Here is a 17,327-nt window from a genome sequence, read left to right as displayed (position 1 = left end):
TGTTGATGTGTTTGTACAAAAAAAAAATAAAATATTTAATTTAGGATTATATACTTCCTTTGAAACTGAAACAGTAATACAACATCAATACCCAAAAATTTTTGTAAACTCCACATACAAGGTATATATCAAGGTTAAGACAATACTTTTGGGGGTAATGCAGTACAGATATAAGAAAAACTGAAAATAAAACAGTAACACATACCGGTTCATTGCCAGAAGAGGCTTCTGCACTGGAATCTCCATTTGGATCTGCCTCCAAGTCTACTGCAACTGTTACATCTTCCCAAACACCATTCCTTGAAACCTCTAATCCAAGGGAGCCTTTTCTGTTCTCTGGTATATTTGCAGCAACCTGTGCTTCAGGAGGCATTCTTTCCTACAACATAAACAGACAGAAAGTGTTTTAAAAGAATGGAAATTATATTACAGTAACACAGAAGCAGTGTGTGAAAATGTTCATGTTCAGACTGAAATTCACCAGGAATTTCAACATTAGATGAACAGTAACGTAAGACAATTGTTACCATACTCCAGCAATACCTGGAAATATTCCCTACAGACAAAGAAGCTTCAATCTTAAATATAACATTTTTATAATAAAGTTTCATATATGTTACTTACCAAGTAATTACATAGCTACACTTTCCACACTCAAAGGCAGCTAAAAATTTGAAGTTCACGGTAGGAATTGGTTTATTTATAGTGTAGGTAACTACTCCGCCCTCTATCGGGGAACAATAGGTACAAAGTTAACAGCGATCGTCACTACTTTTCTGCTGGCTTTACCGTCAACACTGAATGGTTTGGTGGTTGAATCTGATGTTTTTTCTTTGCTTTTCGTGAGGATTTGGTGAAGTACCCATTATTTTGATAGCTTTTCAGCTTAGCCTAGTGGTTTTTCTACAGTTTATTTACAATGTCTGATTCAAGTTCATCAAGTATTAGGTATTGTAGGGAGGGTTGCAAGACCCAAATGACCAAAGTAACCTACGATAGTCATACGATCTGTGCAAAATTTAGAGGACAAGACTGTTCAATAGATCTCTCTTGTGATGAATGTGTTGGATGGGATGAGAAAAAATGGAAGGTTCTCAGGTCTTATCTGGATAAGTTAGATAGAGACAGGAAAAGGAAGGCGACTATTAGAGCCGAAAGTAGAGCTCAGAGTGTAGAGAGTAGAGCTTAAGAGTGTACAGCCTGTCACCAACATCAACTCACTGACCGTAACATTCCTTCTCCTGCCCTTGCTTTATCCCCCATCCTAAGTCCTCCTAATAATTCTCCATCAACTCCTATTCCTGGCTCCCATGCTCCCAATCCCAGTACCATAGCCAGCCTCGAGAGTGCAGTATTAAACAAGTGTCAGTGTCAGTGCCAGTGGAGGAAGTGGCTGTCCATCCTGCTAACACTCCCAGATGAAGGTCACTGTCACATTGCCCTGAACCTGGGAGCAGACATACCGGAGGTCCAAAGGAGGTTAGTGGGGTTTGCCTGCGGGCAGTCGCCCCCTCATCCGACTCAGTGCTTCGTAATTCTGACAGCCATTAGAAAGGCATCACAGTGAGCACCCACCAGTTATCGTCTGACTCCGATAGTGACTCTAGTGCTAATATGAGCCATTTTTGGCGCTTCCCAGGTGAATCTCGTCCCTTAAAGAGACATCATAATACAGATGCCTCTTCCTTTTCTTCGAAGCGTGCTAAAGACCGTTCCGCTAGTCCACAACTGGGTTGTAGTACATGGTGCAGCCCCTCTCACTCTTCTTCCAAGCGTTCACATGCTGAACTTCATCACTTGCCTTATAAGTGCTCTTCTAAGAAACGCTCTACTTCCAGGCGCCCATATGAGTGTCCAGAGTGTTTGCCAGACCGCCTCCCAGTCGTTGAGCACCTGTCTAAGACTCCAGAGTGCCCGCCTCGAGCCAGCTCAGCTCCCACAAAGTGCTCGGCGCCAACTGTCCACCCAACTCCCACTGAACGCACACCTACATCATCGTCTCCTGCTCACATACCTGAAGATCTTTCTTTCACGCTTATCAAGAAGCAGTTGGAAGATGTTTTGGGCCTTCTGCATAAGGCTCCCCCCTTCACATAAGCCTTCTCAAAACCTTACTTTATCTCCTGTTTCTTCAGGAGGAGGAAGTAGTGGTACCAGACCCTCCTCCTATGGCTTATGCTTCCCTGATGAGATATTTTTAGGCAGCCTTCCCCTCTCACTTCCAACAAGCTGCTCCAGTGTCATCCACTTCCACATTCCTTATGAGAAACCCAGCAGATTCTAGTTCGCACCTACCCCAGATGGTTCTCTCTTCATCTGCGAGGAAGGCGCTTAGAGAGGTAGAAGACTAGTTGTCCATCAAGAGGGAACAAGGGAAGGCTGCTTTTGTCTTTCCTCCTGCTAGGTAGACAGACATGAGATATCTCTGTTATTCAACCACAAAAGCTCCTTCCTTGGGAGGTGCTGCCTCTTCCCAAGGTGACTTCTCAGGTTTGATAGACTCGGCTTGTCGCTCTGCATTTTCTTCACTTTTTCGGAGTCTGATCACCTTGTGAAGCACTTGTTTAAAGAACTGGAAGTCTTCAGCTTTCTGGACTGGTCGATAGGAGCTCTCTCCAGGAAAATAGAGGATCACGATGTTTTAGTGCCTGGCTTGGCTGCGGATTGGCTGGGTATTTTATCCTGTGTGGATAAGGCAGTGAGGTCTTTTCACCACAGGAGTTTTGAAGAAAGGGAGTTACAGTGCTCCTTCACCAAGAGAGGAGTGATGTCATTTCAGAAGTCTGCGCTTTTACTTTCTCCCTTTGATATGCAGTACAGGCAGTCCCCAGTTAACAGCAGGCTCAGTTAATGGCAATCCGGTTTTACAGTGCTTGTCTAGCGACGAAAATCGGCAATTTTCAGTGGCGAAAATTGCCGATTTCCGCTTATTGGCGCCGATAACCGAAAATCGGTGCTTCTCGGCGCCGATAAGCCCCGAAAATCGCAAAAAAAGCGCCGGAAATCGCAGATTTTCGGTTAGTGACAATTTTCGGTTATCATCATGCCCCCAGAACGGAACCCCCACTGATAACTGAGGACTGTCTGTATTTGTTCCCTCGATCAGCGGTGAAGGAGTTTGCCACTGATTTACAGAAAAAATTAACTCAGGACCTTCCTGCACAATCTTCAAAGTGCCCCAAGGAACTTTCTGCCTTTTCTGCCAAGTCTGTCTCCCCTCTGCGACAGCATCCCTTTCGTGGAGGCAGACAGGTTTTCTTGAGATCCTATTCCAAGGTGCATTCTCCGCTAAGTCCATCAAGAGGACTTCTACCAAAACCTCTTCCAATAAGTGACTCCTCTATCCTTCGTGCACCCATGGGAGCCAGACTCTCCCTCTTCTGGCAGAGGTGGAGTAGAAGAAGTGCAGAGCCTTGGATGATCAAAGTTCTCAAAGAGGGTTACTAGATCCTATTCTTAGAGTACCCTCCTCTCGTGAATTTGCTGATCGCACTGATACCATACTCGGAGGGCTCCGAGAAGTTTGTAGCTCTCTCAGAGAAAGTGTCTTCCCTCCAAAGGAAGAAGACCATAGAGGTAGTGGAGGATCAGACTTCAAGAGGATTTTACACCACTTGTTCGTGGTCCCCAGGTCATCAGGGAGATGAAGACCTGCCCTCGACATCAGTGCTTTGAACTTCTTCATACAGAAGATGAAGTTCAAAATGGAGACAAATCAATCAGTATTATCTTCCATCCAACAGGGCAACTGGATGATAACACTCGACATGCAGGACGCATATCTCCACATTCCAATGCAACCGTTGTCCCGGAAATACCTGATATTTGTCTTCAGGGGCAAAGTCTTCCAGTTTCGGGCCCTTTGTTTCGGTCTCTCCACTGCCCCACAAGTACTCACAGGAATCCTGTCACACCTCACATAATGGCTTCACCTCCTAGGTATCAACATAAGCCTAGACGACTGGCTCCTCTGCTCCCAGTCTCAGGGAAAGTGCACGAAGAATCTGCAGACCACCCTTCTTACAGAGGAACTCTGGCTTTTAATAAATCAAGAGAAGTCCCAACTACCCCCAACTCAGGAGATTCTCTATTTGGGGATGAGGATCAACACTGAGTTTTCGGGCTTTTCCCTCCCCAAAGAGGATAGAGTCCTGCCTTCAGTCAGTGCAGGACCTTCTTTTGCTTCCAGTTTCCTCAGCGAATCAATGGATGAGTCTGCTGGGAACCCTCTCATCCTTAGAACAGTTTGTGAAGCTAGAAAGACTTCATATGAGGCCCCTTCAATTCTTTCTACGAGCAAGCTGGAACAGAAGACAGCAGCCGGACACAGTGACATTCCCAGTTACGAACAAGATAAAGGAGGATCTCCGGTAGTGTACGTCCAGGGAGAGGCTTTCAGAGGGAAAGTCTCTACTACTTCCGAGCCCCAACCTCTCCTTCTATGCAGACACTTCAGACTAGGGGTGGGGAGCTCTTCTGGACACTCGGGAAGCTTCCAGCATTTGGTCTCTGGATCAAACGGAAGCTGTATATAAATACCAAGGAGTTATCTGCCATTCACCTCGACCTGAAGCATTTTGCAAAAGCAGTAGCAAACAGAACGTGGTGGTACATTCTGACAACACAACGGCTCTCTTCTATATCAAGAATCAGGGCGGAACCCACTAGTTCTCCCTTTGTCAGACAGTGAAGGAGCTGCTAATTTGGGCAAACCAGAATCAGGTCAGACTTATCACTCAGCACAAGGAGAATTGCGAGAACACACACGTCCTCTGCACGTGGGGCAAAGGGCGTGTAGTCCATATCTACGAGTGAGTGGAAGGTATTACACTTCTTCTCTCCCAGCCCAGGACACATGTGCTGGGGGAAGGAGGGCTTAAGGGGTTTGTCAACATTCATAATTGCTAGCAGTAGGAAAAAACAAGAAAGATCCAACAGAGAAAACAGCTCAACAGCGGTCAGGGAAGATAGCGAGAAAGACATCTGCAGCACACGACGGCCGAAAGCTACACTAGAATGTTTACATCTGGGCAGGCGGTACTTCCGCCTCCTAAATGGTACTTAACTGCCTAACTACCTTGTTCGAAAATTCAATGGCCATTTCCAGCTCTGCTGAAACTAATTCCTGATGTAAAGGGCCAACAGTTTGAATATTGTGTCGGAACAAATAAGTTTTTCAGCAACTTGAAAGAGCACTGGGAGAATAGAGACTGGCATGTAGTTACTGCAGTCTCCAGATATGCCACTCTTTGGAACAGGCACTGTATTATTAAGCTCATCTGCAAAGACACTACGTTGACATAAAAATCTAAGACAACACACTAGAAACAATCCCTTTAACTGCCTATCTTGAAAGTTCAATTACAACATGTATACCTTAAACTACTGTATTATCCTATTACTGCATTAATCTCTGATATGATATTATTATTATCATTTAAAAAAAATATGAACATATGTACTTCTAACCCTTCCAGCCAATAACAGAGAGAGAGAGAGAGAGAGAGAGAGAGAGAGAGAATTTTTTTCAGTATCCTTCGTAGCAGTACTTTGACCACCAAGTGGGCAACATATTTGACTCAGTGGGCAACACTTCCTCCCCTTGCGGTCAGTATGTCAATATGCCAAGATAACTGACAGTTAGATTACACACCCCTCGCTCGAAGCTTTCGGAAAAGACTAGGAATCAATATTTTTCTTTTAAAATTTTACATAATTTACTATAGCAATGCATAAATGTTGTAATTACAGCATGGAAAATATGAAAAAATCAATAACAAAGTAACATCACAATTTTTAAAAGTAAATTGTATTTTTCCTAACTATACAAACCTGAGGTCCTTTACATTAGGAATTACTTTCAGCGTAGGCTAGAGACGGCCATTGAACTTTTGAACAAGGTGGTTTGGCAGTTAACTACCGTCTGGGAGGCGGGAGTAATGCCTGCCCAGATGTAAACATTCCAATTTGCCTTTCAGCCCAGGTAAGAGATTGAGGGGTAGCATGAGGTGGGCATGAAATGTGGTGTAAAGGACCTCGGGTTTGTAGAGTTAGGAAAAATACAATTTACTTTTAAAAACTGTGATTTGTTCCGACACGATATACAAACCGTTGGTCCTTTACATTAGGAAAACTCACTGGTTGGAGGGAGGAATCTGAATGAGTCTCTGTGAACTGACTGGAGTTCGCCACACCTTGTCTTCTCTTCCTGGTCGATAGAACGAGGTAGGGAAAACTGCCTCTGATAAAATTACCAGGCTGTAAGAAACGCGGGACCAATTGTCAAACTTCTGGGTCCCTTTGTATGAAAGAGGAATCATCAGTTCATGCAAAGTAGGCTAGGAAGAACTTGGAGTCGGTGACATTAAGGCAATCACAAGCATTGGGTTTGTCTTATTATCATGGTCTTCTTTCCCCCTTGCAAGGGGAAGGAGTGGGGTTACTTCTATAAACCCGAACGGAAAACAGAACGGGAGCTCCCATTGGGTGCTTACCTGCATCGACCACCAGATCCAGCATGTAACAGCACGTCTGCTCCTTGCCCGTGGGAAGTGAGCCAAGATGGGGAGAAAGAAGAGAGGCCAGTCACTCCACATTCATTCTCCCAATCACAACCGTACATCTTAGGTGAGATGCAACCTATCCTGTTAAAGGAGCCAGGTAAGCTACACAACTTGTTGAGCAGCCACCACAGGACCCAAGTGTCCAAGGACTTGTGTGCAACATCCCGGAGGTAGGAGGAGGTGAAGTTGGTCTGTTGGGACCACACACCTGCCTTCAACACCTGAAGAAGCGATGTTCCTCTGGAATGCGAGGGACAGACCAATGCTGCGGACTTCGTGAGCCCTCGGACGAAGCGTACCGGTGTCGTCTTCTCCAGCAGCGGAATACGCTCTCCTTACTGTCTAACAAAGCCAGAAAGAGATCATGTTCTTGGACACTTCTTTCTTGGTCGAGCCAGTACTAATGAAGAGTCATTGACACTCATGCCGGAGACATCAAGTCCTCTTCAGATAGATCCCAGCACTCTAACGGGACACAGTAGCATCTCGTCTCGTTCATTACCTACAAAGTCCTCTATGGAGGGGATAGTGAAGGACTCGAATCGTGCATCAGGGACCGAAGGATTCTGAATCTTTGCCACGAAATCCAGGACGAAATCAAGTGTAACTGATCCCCATCCCCTCGAGTGTTTAATATCAAAGGAAAGTCTGTGCAGTTCGCCAACTCTCTTTGCCGATGCCAGGGCCAGCAAGAAGACGGTCTTGAGGGTTGGATTCCTGTCTGACGACTCTCCTTGAATGTAGGTGCGGAGACGGACCGGAGTGTAGGTGAGGGGTGGCTGAGACTCAAAGGGAAGTATATCCCTCCCGAAGGACATCCACTATCCAGATCTTGGCTCTGTGTCGCTGCCATGTTGCCAAATGGCTCGACAGGCAACACCCCCCTTCGGCAGCAGCTGGGGGGGATGCCACCCCTAGCGTTTCCCCTTCTTCTTCCCCTTGCCCCCTTTTCCAGATTGGAAAGCGGGCTGAAAGGGGCAGGAAGACCCACCCTTTCCAGAGGAAGAAGAAGGCTGGGTGTTTCCACAGGATCCCTTCGAAGACTGGGACTTCTTAGGGGCCGAGGAAGTGCTAGCCTGACCCGAGGGCCTGGTCACAGTGGAACACGAAGACCCTGGAGGTCTTGGCCACTGCCTGGTGAAAAAGCCGGTTGCTGTCATCGCCCCGATGCTTGCCCACTGCAGCGTCCACTAACTTTCTAGGGAAGAGAGAAGTAGACCCCAGCAATGGTCCGTTCCGCAGGGTCATCGCTGACTCGGGTCCCACGGACCTGGAGAAGCGAGAAAAAATGGCGTCCCTTCGCTTCAGGACTAGGTTAGCCCACAGGTTTGCCGTCTGGTGGGCGAGGTAGGAGATGGCTCTACCTCCAGACTGGCATAGTCTCCCGAAAGCAGTCTTCCCCAAGTATGATAGCACCCAAGGAAGCAGCCACTTTCTCTCTGCAGTAAGCTGCTGCAACGAGACCCAGATCCAGACAAACCAGGTCCAGGTCAACCTGCTTAGACAGCAATGACCTCTCTGACGGTGCGTAGAAACACTTCTGACAAGGCAGAGGAGGGGGAAGTAGCTTGTCCAAGCGGTTCGATCGAAGTGAATTGTCCTGCCCAGACACAAGACTATTCACCTGATCAAGTACCCCCTTGGCAAGCGTGGACCACAGCAGCCCCACCAAAGCCTTGGGTTCCTTCTTGGGTCCCCAAAAGGATTCGAGGCGCAACGGATGATCCACAGACAAGGCCGTGGTCCCTTAACCAAAGTCACTGTGCTGACGAATCAACGCAACTACCTCCTCAAAAGTCCTCTGTATATCATGGGTAGGACCCTCAAGTCCTTCCAGGGTGCGGTCCTCGCGATCTACTCTCCCTGCAGGAGGGAGAACCTCGGCAGACCCCCATGATCCTTCCTGCACCACGCGGGCATACGACCTGGCCAAACCAAGGACCAAGCCAGGCACGTACACCCGGAAGTAGAACTCTGGGGAGACAACTCCCCGGAGTTCTTCCTGTCTGACCCACGCCCCCTGGGAGGAGCCCAGGAGGTAGAGAGGACAGGCGAGGATGATCAGGCACTCCCACTGGTCTTGCTGGCAGAACCAACAGGAGCAGCGGGCCATGAGTGGTCACCAGCCCGCGGTGGTGATGGCGAACCGGGTCGAGGAGAATGCTTTTGCCTGGGCAAAACGTTCTCCCGAGGAAAGCGGAGCAGCTCATGCAAGTTGAGCTGCGCACTCGGCTCCCCCGAGCCAGGCTGGGCAAGCGAACGTGGTCGGGGACTTGGAGGAGTCGAGCGCGCGCCTGGCTGGCACGAACTTGCGCTGTTCTCTGGACGCACCCCAGTCTTCTTCGAGGCCAAAACCTCTCAGGAAGACTGAGCAGGGGACCTCTTCTCTACCTCCCAGGTGTCTGGACCCGAGGGACCCATGCACCATCCCGGGAACCTGGCTTGATACTCAAAGAAGTACCAGCAGGAAGAGTCTGAGCACCTGCATGCCTGGACTCTTTCTCCTGTCCCGTGCCTGAGTCAGTACAGAGAGTACCAGACCGGGGTACTCGGGTCTCCTTAGAGACTCGGGTACTCAGAGTGACTCGCGAGCGAGTGTCCGACATGGTCCCGCTGGCCTTAGAAGCAGGCTTCTTCGGCGCAGTACGGAGAGTGCAAGCCGCGCTCTGCACACCCTTGGCTCCTGATACGACTGACCCAGGGGTCAATGCATTGGTTCCCTGGTCCATGGACCGGGAAGAACCAACACGAGATCCCACTGCCTTCTCTCTGGAAGGAGGAAGTCCCTAAAAATCTTGGTGTGAGACTTCGGGGGGGGGGGTCAGGTAGGCTTCTTCTTTGGCTGGCAAGCCTTGGAAGAAGAAGAGGTAGCAGACGAAGACAAAGACAACGACACCTTCCTCAATCTCTTCTTTGTCATCTTCCTCAGAATGGTAGTCAGGTCTCCCATCCACGAAGGAGCAGCAGAAGGCACAGGAGCAACCAGGGGGGCCAGGGAAGCAGGTGCAACCTGGGTAGTGGAGACAGTACTCGGGCCAGCAGCTACTGGGGCAGGTACAGCAGCGCGGGAGCCAGGAAAGCCAGAAGACGAAGCCAGGGTCAGAGGCATGGGTGGCGCATGGGAAGCCAGGCCAGGCCGAGTGTCAGGGAAGCAAGGAGCCAGAACCGTGGTCAGGAACGAGCGTGGGTCGGCAACAGGAGCAGGCATCGACAGGTATGGTACCGATGAAGTCACCATGTGCGAGGGGCCAGGCAGGGATAACAGGGCCAGGAACCCAGGAGGCAGCGGCACGGAGTGTAATGTGGCAGGAGCGGCCGACACCTGGGTGTCCAGGTGCGAGGCTACCGTCACAGGTAGCTTACCAAATGATGACATGGTGACGGTCGTGGTGGTGGAAGTAGTGGCTGCATGGGTTGTCACCGGAGCGCCTGACAAATGGGACACCAGACCCTCCAGTGACAGAATGCCAGGCAGACCCAGGTGCAGCCAGGCAGAGGCGAGATCAGGTAACTGGCAACCAACAGACGCTTCCACCCCCAAGCCTGAGGACAAAGTTGGGTCAAAAAGGGAAGCCTCTACTCACTCCAGGGGAAAAAGTTTGCCCCCGGAGCGAGAAGAGGCCCCAGAGAGGATGTCCTGAATGTCTGCTCCCCCGCAGCCTTCCACAACCAATGAAACTAATGAGGAAGGGGAGGGAGAGGCAGCAAGAAGGGGAAGCTTGCCAGGAGGGAGAAACGATCCCGACGGATCAGCCACCACAGGGGTCGTCAGGGGTGTGTTACCCTCGGACAACGCCTTGGCAGGGTTCCTACAGTAATGTCTCCTCCCCTCAAACTTTGCCCACTGCTCGGCAGACCAGGAGCAATACTCAGCACAGGGCGAAGCATGCAAACACACACACGTCCCCTGCAGGTGGGGCAGAGGGCGTGTGGGTCCTTGTCAATGCTAGATCTAAATGAATTACATTTCCTGCCTCCCACCCCAGGACACACATGCTGGGGGAAGGTGGGCTTAAGAGGTTTATCATTACAAAAGCAAAACAAAGTTCCCACCGGGAAAAAAGCTCAAAGGCAGTCAGGCAGAGAGTGAGAAAACACACGTCCGCAGTCTACGACGACCGAAAGCAAATTGGAAATGTTTACATCTGGGCAGGCAGTACTCCCACCTCCCGAATGGTAGTTAAATGCCTAACCACCTTGTTCGAAAGTTCAACAAGCTGTCTCCAGCCTACGCTGAAAGTAATTCCTAATGTAAAGGACCGACGGTTTGTATATCACGTTGGAACAAATCACATTTACCTATAAAACTACATTATACAAAACAAATAAACATATATGTTACATAAGCATAAAATCTATCTCCATGAGAGAGAGAGAGAGAGAGAGAGAGAGAGAGAGAGAGAGAGAGAGAGAGAGAGACTCTTCAGCCAGGTGCTAACCCTTTTTTTTTTTTATGATGACAGTTATGCCTTCATCCCTCCCCCTGAGTCGGATACAGTACATAAAAAGATCAAGGACTGAACTACAACCTTACTAATTCACTGTACAGGCAGTCCCCGGTTTACGACGGTTCCGGCTTACGACGTTCCGAGGTTACGACGCTTTTCAAATATATTCATCAGAAATTATTTCCCGGCTTACGACGCATGTTCCGGGGTTACGACGCGTCATACGCCGATCCGACGGAAGAAATTTGGCCCCAAAACGGCAGAATAATCATAATTTGAATTTTTTTTTGATGTAAAACTCCATAATAATGCAGTTTACGTCGTTTTCAATGCACCCAGAGCATTAAAAGTAAGGTTTTCTTATGATTTTTGACGATTTTCCGGTTCTGACGCTTTTACCGGTTACGACGCAAATAAAGAACGGAACCCCCGTCGTAAACCGGGGACCGCCTGTACTTTCTTTAATTAACTGATATTTTCCTGTGTTTACATCAATATTAATATTGTGTTTGAAAATTAGTAAATCATTTATTTATCATGCAAAACAAATATACATATTACATATGCATAAAAATTCTCTTCAGAATGGGAAAGAGAGAGAATTATTATTTTTATTATTTAATGTTATTATTTAATCTTATTAAACTCAATATTAATATTTGAAAATCAGTACAGGCAGTCTCCGTTTATCGGCGGGGGTTCCGTTCCGACAGCATGACGATAAGCGAAAATCGCTGATAACTGAAAATCAGTGATTTTCGGTGCTTATCGGCATTGATAACCAGAGATCAGCACCTCTGTTAGGTATGTATCAGCGCCAATACCTGATCATTGGCGCCAATAAGTGGAAAGTGGTGATTTTCAGCGCCAAAAATCGCTGATTTTCATTGCTAAGTAAGTGCCGATAACCAAGCCCGCCGATAACTGGGGACTGCCTGTACTGTACATCATTATTTTATCATAAAATGTATATGTATGTACAGTACAGTATTTAGTCATGAAAATAATAAGAAAATAAAGAACATTGCTCAACGAAAAAATCCACGAATGGGTGAATTTTCCTGTGAATATAATTTAAAAAGAAGTTCCACAGAAAATTCTGAAAACAGCTCAGTCCGTGAATTAAGAGATCATGAATCCAGGGGGTTTACTGTATAGTTCTACTACAATCTGAACAAGTTTTATTGAATTTGGTTCAGTCTTCTTGGAGAAAGAAGTTAGTTTTGAAAAAAGTAAAAAATTTTTGGACTTCCTGAGAGAATCAGAAGATGAGCATGTTCTCCCTATATAATTATAACCCGTTTTCTCTATGACACTACAGCTGGAGAGAATGGGATATTTTAGTGGGTGACAATTATTTTTTCACCATTTATTTTGACACTTTCTTTACATGTATTTTTACAATTTGTCATTCACAGTGACGTAAAAGCCATGAATATAATTGTCCATGAACCAATCTAAACATTTCTTTTAGCAATAAGGCTTCAAGATAAGTTTGTGTAAAACAGTCCAAAACAGCATACAGGCAGTCCCCGATTATCGGCGGGCTCGGTTTTCAGCAATCTGGTTTTGTGACAGTTGTCTAGTGATGAAAATCTGCAATTTTCGTAGATTTAAAAAAATTTCCACTTACTGCCGCCAATAATCGGTTATTGGTGCCGATACATACCTAACAGAGGTACTGATCTCCGGTTATCAACGCCGATAAGCGTCATCGGCGATTTTTGCTTATTGTCATGTTGCCGGAAAGGAACCCCTGCCGATAACCGCGGACTGCCTGTATACGGTCAACCCCTGGTATTCGCGAGGAATGGATGCCACAACCCTCCCCCGTGCGAATAGATAAAATCCGCGAATACATGACCCCTCTAAAATTCACAATTTTTGATAGCAAATTGTATTTTTCGTAACTATACAAACCTGAGGTCCTCCACATTAGGAATTACTTCCAGCATAGGCTGGAAACATTCGTTAAACTCTTGAACAAGGTGGTTAGGCAGTAACTACCACCAGGTAGGTGGGAATACCCGCCAGCATGGATGTAAACATTCTAGTTTGCCTTTCGGTCCAGGTTCAGATTGAGGGGTGGCATGAGGCGGACATTATAGGTTTGTATAATTAGGAAAAAATACAATTTACTTTCAAAAACTGTGATTTGTTCTGACACTATACAAACCATCGGTCCTTTACATTAGGAAGACTCACTGGTTGGAGGGAGGAATCTGAGTGAGTCTCCTGAACTGACTGGAGTTCTGCACACCTGAGCTACTCCTCCCGGTCGAAAGAGCAAGGAGGAGTACCGTGCCTCTGACATATTGATCGGAGTGTAGGAACTGCAAGATCAAATGTCAGATACTGGACCTTTTCACATGCGTGAGGAAATGTAACTCATACGAAATAGGCAGTAAGTAAAAGCTGAGATAGGGCTTCCCTTATTGCCAGTCTCTCCTCCCTCCCCTTGCTAGAGGAAGGAGCGGATTGCTTCTATGATTCTAGAAGAAAAATAGAATGGGTGCTCGATGTGTAGTCTAACCGCATCAGTGCAAAATCCAGCAAGTATTGGTTCGAGTCCTATTCTCATCCCGAAGGAGGAGAAGTAGGAGGACGAAGAGAGGCTAATTACTCGCGGTATCCTCACTTCCAGAACCAGCACCTTAGACGAGATGCTACTAGTCCTCTTGAAGAAGCCAGGTAAGAAAACACAACTTGTATCATTTCATCCAGGTATCTGTAGTAGAACTTCCTCCCGGTCGATACTTCTTTCTCTCTTCCCTTCTTCCCTCCTCCCTATGGAAAAGAGGGTGGAAAGAGAGACAGTTATGTGCACTTTCCTAGAAGGGAAGAAGAGGGCTATGTGTTCCGCAATCTTCTTCCGAAGCCTGGGACTTCTTAGGAGTTAAGGGGGGCTGGCTTGAACTCAAGGTCGAGTCGAGATGACTAAGACCCCAAGATCTTGGCCATTGTCCAAAGGACAAGGCAGTGCCCTGGTCCGAACCTTGATTACTGAGGTATCTGGCAAATCTCTGAAAGATAAAGGCAGAGCCAAGTAAAGGTTCATTCTTATGGGTCAAGCCAACTCGGGACTCACGAAACCGGAGATCAGAATTGGGACAAAGTCCTTCTTCTTAGCACCAGAATTGCCCACAAAACTGCAGTCAGCAAGACCCTCCGAGGCAACAAGAATTCATACTCTGTTGAGGCAGGAGAGAAGCTTGGTGTCTCGACCTAAGTGAACTTCTTCTCCGAAGAAAAGAATTCATCTGGTCGAGAACGCTTTCGGAAGCAAGGACCGCAGCAGCACCCTACACTCTTGGCCCCTCGGGAACTGCAAGGGTTGCAAGTGATGAAGATTATTCATTGGGGGAGCCGCGGTCCTATCCCAGGGATCCTTGCACTGACGAATCTGTGCAAAGTTTTCCAAAAAAACGAGGGCAACTGCAACTTGAAGAGGAAGACGCCTCGCCGCTTCCAAAGCATGAAACTCCTGTACCTCTCCCCTTGGAGGGAGACCTTGACAGATCCCACGAAACCCTCCTTGGCTACCTGGTTGTACTATGAGACAATCGGGGGACCGAAACCCAAAGCCTGCCAGGCAGCCGAACTCCAAAGACAAATTCGTCGGAGCTCTCTCTGTCTGTCTCGTGCCTCTCAGAACAACCGAGAGGAAAAGAGAACAGGTGAGGAGAAAGAGTAACCCTACCTGTCCTGGCAGTAATACCAGCAGGAGAGGCGGACCATGAACAATAATCAACCGAAGGAGATTACTGCCACAGGGGGTAAGGAGGGTGTTTGTGCTGTGGCAAAGCGCTTTCCTGGGAAGAGCAGAAAGTTCACTCAAACAGGCCGAGAACCCGATTTGGAAGAACTGAGTGGGACTGAGGTGAGCTGCACCAAAACGAGCCGATCACGCGAACGCGATCCAGGGGTGGTATGTGGTGGACTGGGAGGCAGGCGGTTCGAGCCGAGTCGAGTTGAGCCGAGCCGAGCAGAGCCAGTCTCGCAAGCGCGACCAAGGGCTGGGCAGGGCGAGCAAGCCAAGCGAGCCAATGACGCAAACACCATCGGAACTGGACAGGGTGGAACACGTCTGCCGTGAACTATTGCTAGTTTCCCAAACTCTAAACTCCTTCGAGGCTGAGGCCCCTTGAGAAGAAGGTTCAAGGGGGAATTCTGTGTGTGCTATCCTGCATGCAACCCTAAGGTTCAAGACACGAGGATGAATCCCAGTCAAGCAACCGAAGCAGCTGGCGGGCAGTATCGAGACACCCGGCGTCTTGGCACCCATACACCTGGCATCTCGGCACCCAGACACTTGGCGTCCCAGCACCCAGACACCTGGAGTCCCGGCACTGAGACACCTGGGTGTCTCGGCACTTTCTCTCGTCCTGTGTCTCAAGTCAGGAAAGCACTCGTGATTCATAGGATTCGAGCGACCCACGAGACTCCCGAAAATCGGGAGCGGCTGCTTTCAGTCTCCTAAGAGATCAAAAAGAACCAGGCACAGAACCAGTCTTAGACGCAGACTTCTAAGACTGGCAATGAGGGCATGGCCTCTCGAGGCTGTGCTCTTGCAGCTCCTGAAATGCCAGTCCCCACAGGAGAATGCGAATTGGTTCCCGCCCTGGGGGTGGGAAGAGTCCACAGGACTCCCGAAGGGAATCTCTTCCCTGCTTCTTCTGGTGTTCAAACCAATAGGATCTTCTGGTGTTCAAACCAATAGGATCAAGATACCAGACTGGGAACCCGACCGAGCACTGGTAAGCACTCAGGGAGTGCTTGTGATGCTGGCAAGAACTGTGACACCTGGGTGCCTCGGCCCTTTCTCTTTCACTGCTAGGGATACTCGATATTCCACCGAATCTTGAGCACTCGGAGCAGCTCACGAACGAGCGCCAGACCAGCACCCGTCTTAGGGGTGGAACCTCTAGGACTGGGAACGGGATCACAAACCGAGGTCTGCATGCCCGCGGCTCCAGAAACACAAAACCCAGGGCTATGTGAATCGGTTTCCTAACCCGAAGGTTGGGAAGAGCCAACAAGACCCACTGCCTCCTTAGAAGGAAGCAGTCCCTAGACGTCCAAGGGCATCAAGGGGAAAGCACAGCCTTCCTCTCTTTCAGCTGACAGAGGTCTGTCTGGTTCCTGGGACCCCCTCAAACCTCGGGATAGAAAGGAAGGGGCAGCAGAAGATGAAATCAAAGATAAGCTGAAGAAGACATCGGCTACTTCTACAGGGCGAGTTCCTTCACCTTCACTTTGACACCTTCTACAGGATGGTGGACACGAAACATTGTAACCTTCAGGGCAGCTAGGCAGGAACACAACGGAAGCGGCCCAGGACATGACCACCAGGAGAAGCAGCAGGCACGATCAGGGTAGCCGGTGCAGGAGCTACGGAAGTGGTTCGGAAAGCAGGAGCTACCACAATGGCCAGGAACGTCGCTTCCACAGGGCGACTTCCTTCACCTTCAATCCCACATCTACAGGATGGTGGACATCGCAACCTCCAGGGCAGCTAGGCAGGAATGCAATGGAAGTGGCCCAGGACAACACCACCAGGAGAAGCAGCAGGCATGAACAAGAGAGCCGATGCAGGAGCTACAGAAGCAGTTCGGAAAGCGGGAGCTACAGCAATGGCCAGGAACGTTATCAGCAGCGACAGGAACGATCAGGACGGCTGTGGCAGGAGATCAGGAAGAGCCGCCCAGAGACTGTCGTCGAGTTAACAGAAGCATAACACAGGAAACAGCAGGAGCAGATGCACCACAGATACGCCAGAGGCAGTCAGTGCCACGGTATACATGAAAGCCAGCAATGACAGCGATTGATCCACATCGGCAGGAACAGAGTCGGAACGATCCCGACGTGGAACTATGCCATTTCAACCACGTACTGTGGTCGATCCCGAAGCAATACTAAATGAACGTCGGGATTCCTTCATGCAAGATATCCCCCGAGATATCCAGCCAACTACTGCTGTGCCTGCGATGCTCACTGTCAACCTGAAAGAAAAAGCAAAGATGATTAGTAGAGGGAGACTCCTCTCGTTACGAGGGGAACTGCCTTACGCAGCGAGAGGGGGCCCCTTAGAGTGGTTGCCTGACTGCCCGTGGTCCCCCCCGCCTTCCTTGCAGTCTTCGCCCGATGAGCGAGCGAAGAGGGCGAAGGAGAGAGATCTCTACCGAAGGAGAGAAAAGGAGAACTTACAGGGAGAGAGAAGGAAGGCGGGAAGTCCACCAAGGGCACTGTGGAAGCAGAACTTAACGACGACACCCGCAACCTCCCCCCACAACTTTCTCTAGCGCAGGCGGCGAAA

The 17,327-nt window shown here is 48.6% G+C and overlaps 1 protein-coding gene across 1 annotated transcript in view; it reads right to left on the bottom strand.

The window, feature by feature from the left end:
- LOC136834727 (uncharacterized) overlaps positions 1 to 17,327 on the bottom strand; it is a 223,422-nt gene that overhangs the window by 170,364 nt on the left and 35,731 nt on the right. Inside the window, exon 5 of the mRNA XM_067097319.1 lies at positions 206 to 379. Within this exon, the coding sequence (XP_066953420.1) occupies positions 206 to 379 (174 nt within the window). The remainder of the gene's footprint in view (positions 1 to 205; positions 380 to 17,327) is intronic.

The sequence above is a fragment of the Macrobrachium rosenbergii genome, chromosome 4 (assembly GCF_040412425.1).
Source record: "Macrobrachium rosenbergii isolate ZJJX-2024 chromosome 4, ASM4041242v1, whole genome shotgun sequence".
Classification (NCBI taxonomy): Eukaryota; Metazoa; Arthropoda; class Malacostraca; order Decapoda; family Palaemonidae; genus Macrobrachium; species Macrobrachium rosenbergii.
The sequence above is the reverse complement of the archived record's forward strand: the minus strand, read 5'-3'. Positions and strand labels throughout refer to the sequence as shown.